This window comes from Leptopilina boulardi, unplaced genomic scaffold (assembly GCF_019393585.1).
Source record: "Leptopilina boulardi isolate dan_hultmark-lab unplaced genomic scaffold, ZJU_Lbou_2.1 LbouV2_119, whole genome shotgun sequence".
Lineage (NCBI taxonomy): Eukaryota > Metazoa > Arthropoda > Insecta > Hymenoptera > Figitidae > Leptopilina > Leptopilina boulardi.
In genome coordinates, this window is record NW_026137662.1 from 152,328 (window position 1) to 165,712 (window position 13,385).

The 13,385-nt window shown below is 25.3% G+C and overlaps 2 protein-coding genes across 3 annotated transcripts in view; one reads left to right on the plus strand and one right to left on the minus strand.

Moving 5' to 3' along the window:
• Nucleotides 1-175: 175 nt before the first annotated feature.
• Nucleotides 176-7,150, plus strand: LOC127283912 (uncharacterized). 2 transcript variants are annotated; one of them, XM_051309038.1, is made up of 7 exons: nucleotides 176-354; nucleotides 3,126-3,262; nucleotides 3,354-3,478; nucleotides 3,686-3,825; nucleotides 4,269-4,298; nucleotides 5,936-6,183; nucleotides 6,349-7,150. In XM_051309038.1, exons 1-7 carry the CDS (start codon nucleotides 342-344, stop codon nucleotides 6,574-6,576), a joined length of 921 nt encoding a protein of 306 aa, XP_051164995.1. In that variant the 5' UTR covers nucleotides 176-341; the 3' UTR covers nucleotides 6,577-7,150. The 2 variants fall into 2 exon arrangements, with proteins under 2 accessions (XP_051164995.1, XP_051165002.1); XM_051309045.1 differs by lacking the exon at nucleotides 4,269-4,298 and having other exon boundaries at nucleotides 179-354.
• Nucleotides 7,151-7,506: 356 nt separating this feature from the next.
• LOC127283820 (pikachurin) overlaps nucleotides 7,507-13,385 on the minus strand; it is an 84,850-nt gene continuing 78,971 nt past the window's right edge. The window contains exon 15 of the mRNA XM_051308915.1: nucleotides 7,507-13,299. Coding sequence (XP_051164872.1) covers nucleotides 13,151-13,299 — 149 coding nt within the window. The 3' untranslated portion in view covers nucleotides 7,507-13,150. The remainder of the gene's footprint in view (nucleotides 13,300-13,385) is intronic.

The following is a 13,385-nucleotide window of genomic DNA, read 5'->3' on the forward strand; positions in this document are numbered from 1 at the left end:
TTGCAAGGAACCTTTTTCTTCAAAAATGATTTTTAAAAAATTATCTTCATATTTATTGCACAGTTTGCTCCAAAAAGGTAATTCCTTTTTTCAAATAAAGAGACAATTTGAGAATACGGCCCTGGATTTTGCGCATGAATACCTTTCATCAGGAAAAAGGATGAGTCACAAATTGTCGGATACATTTCTTGCCGGCTTGTTAGTTGTTACCAAGTTGCGATTCAGTCTTTTCAGTGTTTCGTTACCGAACACGCGGATTTACTCATCTTATATAATTGAATTGTATCATTGTTGTTGTTTTTTTTTGAATTATAAAATCGTCTCTTGAATAATTTTTCAACATGTCTGTTAAACGTGAGTTAAAAACAAAGAAAAACAATTTGATTTAAAATTAGATTCCTGACCATATAAGAGAATATAAATTAACTCTTGTCAATATTCAGCAAAATATTATGTACATTATTTTTTATAACACTAAATTTTTTTCTCTAATACCAATATTTATATTTTATCACATTTTGTTTATTTATTTATATTTTTATGTCAATTATGTTTTGTAACTTTTAAACTCAGTTGCAATAACTGCGAGAATGTTTTTTTTAAACTTTCCAAAAAGTAAATCCAAAAACTATCGTTAATTTTTGTGTAATTATTTAGAGAAATTAAAAAACAAGAATTTCTTTTCTGGAATGTAGTGAATGTCATTCAGTGATAAACCGTTATAAAGTTTGTAAAAAAAACCGTTAAATTTAACGCTAAAGTCATTTAACTGTCGAAATAATTATTTTGTCAGTAAATAGAAAAAATAGGAAAATATTATTTATGGAAATTCATCGAATACAGATATTGGACAAAACTGTTCTTAAAATTATAAAAAATGTTCATTATCAAATTGAAAATGTCAATTTTTCAAAATTGTTAAGTTAAATGTTTTAAAGTAATTTTTGAGTTAATTAAAAAAATTTTTTGATTAATTAGTACACAAAAAAATTTTCTAAAAAAATCTCCCTTGATAATAAATTTTCAAAAATTGCTTCAAATTAAATCATCGATCGTATTGTTAAAAATTTTAAAAATGTAAACAAGAACATTGTCATTGATGACAATGTCATCAAGAAATATGTATAATCATATATTTTTCTATTTATTGGCGAAATAAGGTTTTATTTCAACAGTGTTAATGGAAAAGTAACTGTTTAAAATTCATAACGTATATTGTTAATCTCCGTTTGTTTATAAATTCCAAAGCAGATCAAGATGTAAATAGACAAGCAAATAATAATTAACATCTGTAAATTATTTCGTTAAATTCTTTGATGAGAATTTAAAAATAGAATCTCCGACAAAACATAATTACAATTATCATCATAATTCTCATAATATTAACTTGTTATTTACTTCAAAAAACGATATTAAATAATTTTATCTTTTTCCATTCTTATATAAACTTTCGTTTTTTTTAAATTATTTTTTATATTACTTAATGTGAATATAAATTATAGCTATTATAGTAGTTCTATAATTACTATAATTTATTATATAAATTATAATAATTATCAAACTAACTATTGTTTAATAAAATTAAAGATAATTGTAATTTTTTCAAAGGATACATTTCTATTTTCTGTGTTCTTTAATAATTGAGTGTTTCTCTTTATGTTGAAGCAATTAATCCATTTTTTTTCTCTTTTTATACGTCGGTAAAAATTTTAAGTTTCTTCTTCTTGAAATTTATGGCATTTCTCAATGGAGTATTGCATAATATTACAAGAGCATAAAAATTCCAACAAGAACAATTTATGTGTCGCCTTAACATTTATTCCTATTCTAGGTTGTCGTCATCCACCTCCTTATAATTCTTCGCGGCCTTGCAATCTATATACGATTCGCATTTTATTAATTGCTTCGTAACTTGAAATTATCTTGTGAGATTTTTTCCCCTCCATTTTCTCTTTCTTCAAATAATTGAATTTTTCATTGTTTCATTCTTTTCTTCCGAAATCAGAAAATAATCAAGTTTCCTAAAACAGAATAATAATTTAGTATGTAAAAATAATAATTGTAATTCTTTTTATTTGTTTAATAATTCAATTAGAAATTTTATTTTATTTATTGAAGAGATAATTATTTTTTTATAAAACAGGAAGTCAGGAAAATGTTTCTAAAAGTGTTAGCAATTTATGATTGTAAGTTAATTACAAGAAGATGGGATCTCGGCGTTATGATAATTAATTGTCGAGTCTTCGTTCTAAACAAGCAAATTGCATCGCTAATAATTAACACATTTGTATTATTAAATACCGTATGTCGAGAGATTTACTTCTTTTTAGATTAGATTTTTAAAAATAAAATCTCACTTTCCCTCTGATTTGACTTAATTTAAAAAAAATTTTTTTTTTATTTTTTGTTAAAAAAAAAATTTTAATTATATTTATAAAAATAATAAATCTACATTTTCGTGAAAGAATTTTTCTTTCGGATTTTTTTTTGCTAATTATCTGATATGTAGAGGAATGACAATTGTTATATGAATGAAATCCTTTGCGTGGGAAGCGAAGTAGGTTCTCCATAATTACAAATAATTCGGAATCATCTACAGGTCGAGAGTTTAAATTTAAGCGGTCGTAGACTATAAAATGTCAAGTGAATATTTTTCCGAGAAGATTTAAGGATAATTCTCACTGCACAAAAATTCTTGATGTAGATATATACATAGTGTATATATAATTATACTTATTCAAGTTGAAAACGTCATCTGAATAGAAATAATCATGATCTCACATAATGACGTTCCTTTAAACTCAATTCGCCATGGAACAATTATCTGGTCCATTTAATTTTGATTTTTTTAACACAGATTTATTATTCATTCTTCAAGTTATTATTTCTCTCTCTCTCTCTTTTCATTTTTTTTTCTCGAAAGATCGTGTTTCGTTTCCGCAAAGAAAAATCTTTTCCCATTGAATTCTTGGGATATTTTCTTTGATTTATTTATTACATTCAAACTTCCTGTTCTTGATAATTATTTGTTATTATTTTTAATTGTATTTTGGTATTTTGTATTATTTTTTTTTATTTGAAATATTTTTTATATCAAATTTATTATCAATTATATTACTTTTCAGAATTGTACACAGAAGATAAATTGGAGTACCAGTTCCTTCCAACAAGAGGAAATCAGGTACAATTTCGTTTGAAAGCTGCAAATGATGGTCACATTGCTCTGACAACTGAACCTCAAGAAGGGGAACCAATGTTTGAGGTATGAGGAACATTTTTTTCCATTTTATAATTATATAAATTTTTTTTTAAAATCAAAAACTAAAGTAATTATTTTTGTCTATAATTTCAAGGTTTTCATCGGCGGTTGGTCGAATGCAAAATCCGTTATTCGTAAGAATAGAACCAAACCCGAAGTTGCTGAAGCTGAAACTCCATCAATTCTCAGCGCCGATGAATTACGCGGCTTTTGGATTAGGTATACAATAATATTTCAATGTATTTTGTAATTAAAAAATTGTTTCTCATTGATTAAAATTGATGAATTATCTTTTTTTCTCATTAATAATTATTTTTACAGTTATTATTTTAGAAATTCTTATTAATGATTAAATTATAATTGTTTATTTGCAATTAATAATTTTAGTATAAATTTTATTTTAATTATATTTTGTTTTCTATTTAGATGGAGCGATAATTTATTGACAGTTGGAAAAGAAGGATTTCATAATCCAATGTTGAGTTACGAGGATCCTGAACTCTCAAATATTCGTTTTATTGGATTTTGCACCGGATGGGGAGCTACTGGTGAATGGCATCTCGAAGGTAAGTGTGATTAAAATAATTCAATAAACGTATAGAAATGATGATTATATCGAAAGTGGGAAAATTTTAATCTAAAAAATCGAAAATAATTCAATGAATTTAATGAATAATTAGAATATGATTCAAGTCTTCGAATCGGAATCGATATTTAAAAACAAATAATTATATTATGCATACTTATTCTAGGCATATTAGTCACTGTTAATATGTACTTTTTTGCATAATTATCAGTAAGACAATTTATAGTATGTTTAATTAGTTTACTTGTATGATCTAATCAACATTTTTGCTGACAATTATCGAATTACATCAATTTGACAAGATAATAAATTTTTATTTAATAATAAAAAAAATTAATTATATTGATAATTATTTAATATTAATTTATATTAAAAGTGATTTGTAAAAAAGTAATTATTGGACAAATTTAATCTTTTTTTTAGCAATATGTTTCGCTGATTACGATGGTGGTTGTACGTAATGTATTTTTAACTGGAAACTCAAATTTGGCTTTTGTAATTTGCATAACTGCTTTTGGCCTTCCATGCACGTTTCTTTAATAATATTACGCAACACCCTAGTAAATTAAAAATAGATCTCAATTCCACCTATTAATAATCATAATTTTAATCTTTTTTTATCCCCCTAAATCCGCAAGAACTAGAACATTTTTTGAATTTTTTTCAAATCTTAAATATAAAGATTAAAAATTTAGAATATGTAACTTTTATGATTGTAAAATTTTCACGAAAGGATCGATAAGGGAATAATTATCTTTCAATCACGAATGAAAATGAATGGAACGCACGCAATCTGAGAAAATTTCCCATTTTAATAATAAAATACTGACAAAACTTCTTTTGTCCTTGCAACAAATATTGATTTTTAATCCTTGTAGGTCAGAGACAGTGTCGAGTCCGGCGCCGTCATATATATTCATTTAATTTGTAAAGAAGGTCATATAGAAAAACAAGTCGCTAAATTATCGTTTGTTGGCTAATTTTGTTTTTTTGAAAAATTCTTTAAAGAATCGTAAATATATTCTTTTCAAGTTAATGAAAAAAAGAGTTCTTGAAAAAATATTTATTATCAAGGACATAAAATTGTATGCACAAAATTGACAAACAATAATGGATAATAATTGGAATTATTGATTTCTAATTTTTTTTTCGTTGTATTTTCTATAAATTTCTTTATCAGATCGTACTCCTGGTTATTTTCTTTTATTATTTTAGTTTTATTTATTTATATTTTTGTTATTTTCAACAAAATATTGAGTTCATAGTAATTTTCTATAATTTCATATTTCAATTCTTTATTTGAAAAATAAATTTTGTGTCAAAAATATCGTATAATCTTAATTTTTTCCTTCTTCGTCTTTTTTTATTATTATTTTGGGAAAGATTAATGTTCACATTGCACGCTTTATACAAATTTTCGAATCTGGCTTTTATTTGTAATTTTTGTTCGACAAGATTTTTTTTTCATGATAACAAGGAAAAAAAATGGAATTATTGTGTCAGGTTTATTTTAATTCAGTCACTATAATAGAATAGTAACAAAAGATAGGATCTATATTTTTTCGTCCTTGTCATTACCCTACCTATCGTTTTTCTTTTTTTTTCTCATAAAACCTATATATTATGCAATATAGTAATTTGAGCTGTTGATTTACTATGACAGGTTTTGCGTTTCATTTGAAAAACTGTCAAATCAATTGTTAATAGAAAATAATATGGTTATTTACAGAAATCTATTTATCTATTTTATTTTTTTTGTACTATGAATTTTTATCTCATCTTATTTTTTTATTTTACTATTCATTTTTAGTTACCAAAAATTGATTTTATCAAATTTTCTTTCTATAATAAAAATAAAATCTCAAACTCAACTCATTATTTAATTAACTGAATTATTTTTATCTACTTTGTCGGAATTAAAAAAAAAAATAAAAATTTGGCATTATGAAAAATTTGTGAATTTTTTTTTGTACGGCTTCCTTTTCAAAAAATAGAATGCATTTGAGATGAAATTTAAATTGTTTGTTATTGTTGTTAATAGTATGAGTTGGATTTTTTTGTAGTAAATTAATTAAATAAAATATTTACAGATGAGGCTTCAAGACCTTCGGCTCCAGTTGATCCAATTTCATCACATGGTCCAGTTGGAGTTTGGTGTCAAGCTGATGGCGGAATCTTACCTCCGGATGCATTGGAAGGCGGAAATGACATCGATGGTGTTTTATATGTTGGTAGAGCTAATCACGAGGGTGCCCTTATACCAGGCAAAGTAAATCCTCAACATGGAGTTTGTTACGTTGCTTGGGGCGGTGAGGAACACGGAAAAGCCCAATACGAGGTGATAAAAAAAATTTCAAATCAAAAACAATAAAAAATAAACCTTTATGAGAAAATAAAAATCAAATTTTCATTTAGAATTAATTTTCGTAAATAAAAATTTATAATAATATTAATAATTAATTAATTTACAAGAACTTACTTGACAATTTCGTTTTTTTCGAAGGTTTTGTGCAACAGTTCCTCAATGTGGGTTCCAACAAGCGGTGAAAATATTCCGCCAAATGCCGTTCCAGGTGGACAAACGGAAGAAGGAGAGACACTTTTTGTAGGTCGTGTTAATCACGAGGGTACGGTAACTATTGGCAAGGTACAACCATCCCACAAGTGTCTCTATATTCCTTTTGCAGGACAAGAGGTCTCATTTCCTGAATTTGAAATTCTCGTTTCATAAAGAAACAATTGATTCTCTTGAATCAATCACGCGTGATGATTTTTCAAACACCTTGCACTAACAAACAAAAAAATTAATTGTGTAGACAAAAAAATACAAATAATTAAAAAAGAAGCCTTTGCTGCTTAAATTCACAAAAGTACAATTTCGCTTCAAAAAAAAATATTTTTTAAAAATATTTTACACATATTTTAATTTGTGGAATGATTCTTTTTTCAGTAATAATTAACGGAAAAATGAAATTGTACCTAAATTATATTGCATTTATATAACAAAACTGTATTTATAAATTATCATGAAATATTTTAGTCAGATAATTGTTAAAAGAAAAAAAATTGTTACAAGGTCGAATCGTCGAATTTTTTTTAAACTATGTTATACTGCCCAATGCCTTTAACTGTCTTCGAGTTTTTTGAAATGAAATATTTTTCCACGCTGTAAGCGCACATAATATTATCTAGAAAGCATTTTTACTTTTGACAATGTTACAAATTAATTATTAGTATTTATTTTTGAATCTCGTAGTAATATTTATGAAAAAAAAAATAATAAAGTTATAATAAAATAGTGGCTTTTGCATGTGATAAATTTTTAAATAGTGTGAATTTATAATATATTATATATAGAAAACCAAAAAAAAGCGTAATCTATTTTTTGATGATGTATGTTATTCATCTCCAGGCTTTAAAAAAAGCTACAAAAGAAATTATTATATTTTTCCAAATGTATTGCTGATTAAAATTTTTTCTGATGTTACACAGAATAATAAAAATCAAATCCGTCAAATTAAAATTCTCTTTTTTTAATACCACAATTGTCAAACCAAATATAGCAAAATAAATTTAAAAAATTTAATTTATAAATAATAAATAAATTAATAATTATAAATAATAAATTAATAATGATCAGTGGATTAAAGAGAAATTTACCTGATTTACAAAATCTCTTTTATTAATGGTTTTGACAATGTTGACTATAACACACCTTCTCGCTGTTTTGTATGAGTTTCTCCAGCATCGAGTGTATACGAAGATACATTTAGTTTTTATTTTATTTTTTTTTTTTGTAATAAAAATCATAGCGTGTGGAAACAGCTTAACATGTAAATATAGGTACAGGATTAATTGAGAGGACGGCGCTTGCTTGTGCTTCTTCAAAACTAGAGATTTCATGTGTTCTTTCTAAATTTCTTTTTCCTTTATTAAACTGAGTGTAAAAATTAAAATTTCATTTTTCCAAAATATGTAAAATTTTTAAATAATTTTTCAATTAAATTTTTGTCAATTATTTTTTTATATAATATTGTAAAAGAAAATTTTCCGAAAAATATTCTTCTTTTTAAATAATTTTCCAGCTAGCCAGTGCTAAATGACTTGAAAGTGTTATTGAAAAAGCTTCAAGCTTATAGAATATTTATATATAATTATTGATATAAAAACTGAAAATTGAAAGAAAGAAAAATTATTTTTTTTATTTACAGGAGAAAATTTCGTGTGCCATTTGTAATTTTCTATGAAAGATAAAATCTCAAGGTAAATAGAAAATCTATTGAAGATAGAATCTTTTCAATTTTCAATATTTTTTTTTCTTTCTTTTTTTTGTTTTGTATTCGTTAAAGCAGACGCAACAACGTCTTTTGTGATTTTTTTTTTCTTAAAAAAGAAAGATAAAAAGAAAAATATTTTTAATTTCCCTGATGAAAATATTTTTCTTTTAACGAAAATTGATATTTTTATATCCATAGTAAAAAATAAAATATTAATAGAAAATTAAAATTAATGAAATTGTTTCAAAATCGAGTTAAAGAAAATAATATTTTCATCAGTTTTTTTTTTTGAAAATACAAAAGTCAATTCTTTTTCGACGTCGCCGAGAAAGTTGCGCTGATTAATTTACATTGAAGATGCCATTCACGTGCGTGTATTTAATTTAGGCAATCACTCATTTTAAATGTAGACGTAGTTTCCTTGGACACATACATTTATTTCATTCACGTACAAATTTTTTTTCTTCTTTTTTTTTGCAAAAAAAAAGTATGATACTAATTAAGATTCTTCAAAATTCATTCACAATTAATTGTAAAAATTAAAAACTGAGAAAATTGAATGATTTTCAATACAAGTTTTTTTTCAAATTGTCAACACTTATTCTATAACTACATTTAAAAATGGATTTTCTCTTTCGTTTTGCAAAAAACGATGTCAATAAATATGTAAATTCTCTTTTTTTTCATTCAGAAATCTTTCGCGCATTCATAACCAGGTATAAAGACACATACGGGAAGTGCACATGGGTAAAGAAGTCCATTGTGGAAAAAAAAATTATTCCAGAAATTTTAAAAGTCGAGGGGAAAAAATTGTAGGAAAAAAAATCTGAAATGATTTTTTTTGTCTGGAATATTTTTTTTTTCTTATTATGGAAGGACAAAGGGTGGTAGGATAGACTCTTCTAATAGACTTTGCAGACGGGCATAATAGAAATAGTTGATCTAGCATCACTGTACAGGGTGTTTTCTGACAATATAATATATTATAAAAAGCGAAATCAACTCGCTTCAGGGCCAAGGGAATGGATTTTTCGTTCTCTATTTTAAATAAGAAAACATTTTCCAAGAACCACAAATTTTTGTTTTTTTTTTTCTTATTGTGGCCCTGATATCAAAATTGCGTTTCCATATTTCAACATCTTTTAATTCAAAATTATTAAAGTCCAAAAACTGATTTTTAAAGAAAATGTCAGCCATTTTAAATAAAAATAGATTTTTTTAGAGTAATTGACTTGAGAGGAAAAACAAAAAAAAATGTTTTTTTTTAGGAAACGGGGAAACACCTTGTATAAATATATCAATATTATCTATCATTTACATTAATATTCTATATAAAAGATCATATTGATACATTTCAAATCAATAAATTCTTTTTTTCTTTCATTTTTTCACAAAAATTTTTTCTTTCTATTGACCAAAGATTTAAAGAATTTGATTTGTAATGTAAAATGATCGTTCAAGTAAGCATGATATTTTCTTCAATATATATATAATTATATTTTATCATTCTTTCCTGTTTTTGTTAGCGTATGTATGTGTGTGATATATTTACGTTTTAATTTAATTTTTTTTGTGAATAAAATTATTTATATTCACTTCAGCCTTGTTGCGTGCAGCTTTGTTTCGCGGTGCTTGTATTTTTACTTCTTTACTAAAAAAAAGTAAAAAAAAAAGTTTAAGACAATTCAGTAATTAGAAAAAAATTATAGAAATTAAATTCTAAAAAGAATTTTAAAAACTAGATTAATAATAATAAAATAAAAAAAAAATGAGCCTGTAAATTAGTCGCATTTCAGAGATTGGACTTTGACTTTTTTTATTAATTTGAATCTCTTTTCGCCACATATATGGTGAAAATTCGCGATTTTTATTCGTATACAATTTTCTCTCTGATTTGCAAAACATATTATATGTATAGAAATGGAAAAATTTAGCACCACGAGAAACGCGCGCTTTTTATTCATTAGAAATATTGCATCTGACAGAGCGTCGTCGTGTACGACAGATGTAAAGGACGCGCTTTCCTCTTCGAAGAAGACAACAAATTTATTATTCAGCTCCCAACTGAGCTGACATACTTCGCTATTTTATCGAATCTTTTTTTATCTATCGCTCTCTTTCTCTCATTTTTTTTCTCCTATGCGCTGTGATTTCATATATCACACATTCATTGACTATTTTTCGCGGAACATAGAAAAAAATATTGAAAAACAAAAGAAGTTTGAATTTTCAAAAATTATACGAATTTCATATTTTTTGAAATAAAAACGAAAATAAAATCGAAAATAAAAAAGGGGGAAAAAATTAAAATAAATAAAGAAAAATAAAAAAAAATTGAGAATATAGAAAAAAGAGAAAAATATTTTTAAAAAATATGAAATAAAAAGTTATGTATTAAAATTGAATAAGTGTATCGCTAATATCACGCCATTTCGTTATTAACACATACATTATTATGCAGTACATTGCATCTTATATTATTTTAATTCGATTATGTAATCTGTACAATATTCCTACAATTCTCAATGAGACTTGAGATACAAAATAAAATAAAAAAAATTTAAATTAATGACAAAATTATTCTATAATTCGAAATATAAAAATATGAAATAAACGAATTATTCTTTCAAAAGATATAGAAGATTTTAAACATAAAAAATTGAAGGACAAATATTCCAAATATTTCAAAGGAACAAAAAACTAACGAAAAATTACTAAATAGAAAAAGAAAATTTTAAAACATTAAAATTGAATTGAAATTCAAGTCATCATTGAAAGATCTTATAAATATATACACAAACGTATACACATTCGTACAAATTAAAAAAAAAGACTTTCACACACAGTCGTGAGACAAATGTTGAATTTTTCAATTTCTAAATTTACACCACGTTTTATCTACGGCAATTAATTAAAAAAGAAATATTTTTTTAATTTATCCCAATTTCCCATTCTCTTTTTCTTTCTCTAATAATTATTATATACGTGATCACTGATCCGCGAGCTCTCAGTGTAAATATATTTATGTATATTATTTATATATATATTTGTGTGTATATTTTATTTTATATTTATATAATAATATAGATTCCAGAAAATAACACTCGTACAAAAATTGACTAAGCCCATATTTGCTTTCTACGATGTGTAGTTGGAAATAGTGCTTTTACACCTTGGCTTTAAAATAACTTTCGTTATATATTATATAACGATTAAATGAAATTTTTTTTTATCATCAGTCATGGGTGATAAAAGAGTTTTTAATAACGATTTTTTAGTTTTCGTTTTTATTTTTATTTATTATTTAAAACCAAAAGGTTTCATTTTTTTAAAATGCCTATTCAAAAGTAAAAGCCACCCAATTGAAATTACACGCCATTATAATCTAGAATTTTTATTGTATAATTCCGCTCTTATATTTCTAGATATGATGTGAATACGTATTGACCTGCGATTTATCTGATCAGTTTTTTTTTATTATTAAATTGATGCTCTGGCTTTTTTTTCAAACGTCACTGATCAATGGAAACCGAGTTTTTTTAAAACCAGGGCTCACTAGTAAATAATAAAATACAACAAAATTTTTTCCGAAGAAAGTAATAAGCAGACTTTAGAATTTATTTTCTAAAAAAAAATAATTTAAATTCCTTTTATTTTCATTTTATCGAATGTTTGTTTCAATTTCTAAATATTCGAATTTTTTGCATAATTTTTTGAATTTCTATTTCATTTAAAAATAAATCATTAAAGTCCGCTTCAACTTTTTCTCGAATAATATTTTGTTGCTAAAAAGAAAGCAGATTTCAAAATTTGTATGTTTTTCCCTTAAAAATTAATTCCTTTTGATTATATTATTGCGGTTTTTTTTGTTTGTAAATAATCGACTAAGTATAGCCTAATGCAAGGATGTTATTGGTGGTAATTAATTCATCAATTAAGTTTTTTTTGGTCCGTCCCTTGCAAATCTTTACACACATTCACACGGTCCGACTCGAATCATGAAAAAATTTATTCTTCGAATGCAATAATTATTTTCAGGAAGCTTTTGATGTAGAAATTATTTTTTTTGAAAACTATATTATGTTTTAAATTTTCGATATGTTAGGATGGCAATTGAACTTTGTTTCTTTTTTTTTTAATCGTGGGAAGGGGGGTATTTACACTTTTCGGATTAATATTCTTGTCGGACAAGATAGGAAATTGACGCGAAAGGGTTTAACGATTTAGGCCAACTCGATCTTTTTTTTAGCTCTATATTATAACATTTTGACTTTTACTCCTGTAGCAAAAATTTTCTTTCAAAAATATAATCAAATTTTTCGTTTTTTAAAACATATTTTTTTAATTTTCAAAATTTTTCATTTTAAATTTGAAAACGAGGCACTCTATTCGTCTATAGAAGAATCTTTCGACTTTTGTATAATTAAAATAAAACAATGGTGAATTAAATATTTAAAAAGACCTTAGAGCTAAGTTTTAGAATAGAACCACTGAGCTTCTTTTTTTTTTTTTTTTTTTGCTCAATTATTGAGATATGCTCGAGTGGCAGTGCAAAAGTTTTTTTTATGATATGTTTCTTGCTACAGGAACTTTTTTAAAATAAATTTTTCACATTAAAATTGTAAACAAAATTTAATTATTTCAAAATAAATTTTAGATTTAAAATGAAATTCGTTTCCAGCGAAGGGAAAGAAAATTTTTACGAGGAGAAGTCAAAAAAATTCAAAGGGATAAATATGATATATTAACAAACCATTTTTTGCTGACTAGATTCGAGTCCATCCTTTGGTATAACACTTTTTGTCATTCACTGGTGACGGGGATGGCCACCGTTTTTTTTTTTTTTTTAAAGGAGGGAATCTGTACAAACTTGAAACATCGTTTTTCTTCTCTCTCTCTTTCTCTATGGAATTATCTTTTTCATTGACGATTTTTTCGAGAAGATCCACAACTAGATTTTTTTTATATTTATATATATTCCTAGCTCCATTTGCCGAGATTTTCATCGTCTGGAGCAAAAGGACTTACTCAAGGGATGCAAGAGTCGGTGTTAGTCGCGGATTCCGGCTGTGAAAGAGCAACAGAAAAATCGGAATCGAGCACAAGATCGCTGATGCAACCCACAATGCCTTTTGTGTATCTTCCGCCCGTCGTCCTCACGATATCTGGCGCTCCGCCTTGATAAAAAAAAACATAATCATCAAAATATAACTGAGAAAATATTTTCAAATTAATATCAAATATTGGAGAAAATGTTCTTTTT

Excerpts from the sequence above, each read along its gene's own strand:
- LOC127283912 (XM_051309038.1), top strand. Across the intron at positions 3,263-3,353 it reads AAGGGGAACCAATGTTTGAG|GTTTTCATCGGCGGTTGGTC; the intron begins GTATGAGGAACA and ends TATAATTTCAAG. Across the intron at positions 3,479-3,685 it reads TTACGCGGCTTTTGGATTAG|ATGGAGCGATAATTTATTGA; the intron begins GTATACAATAAT and ends TTTTCTATTTAG.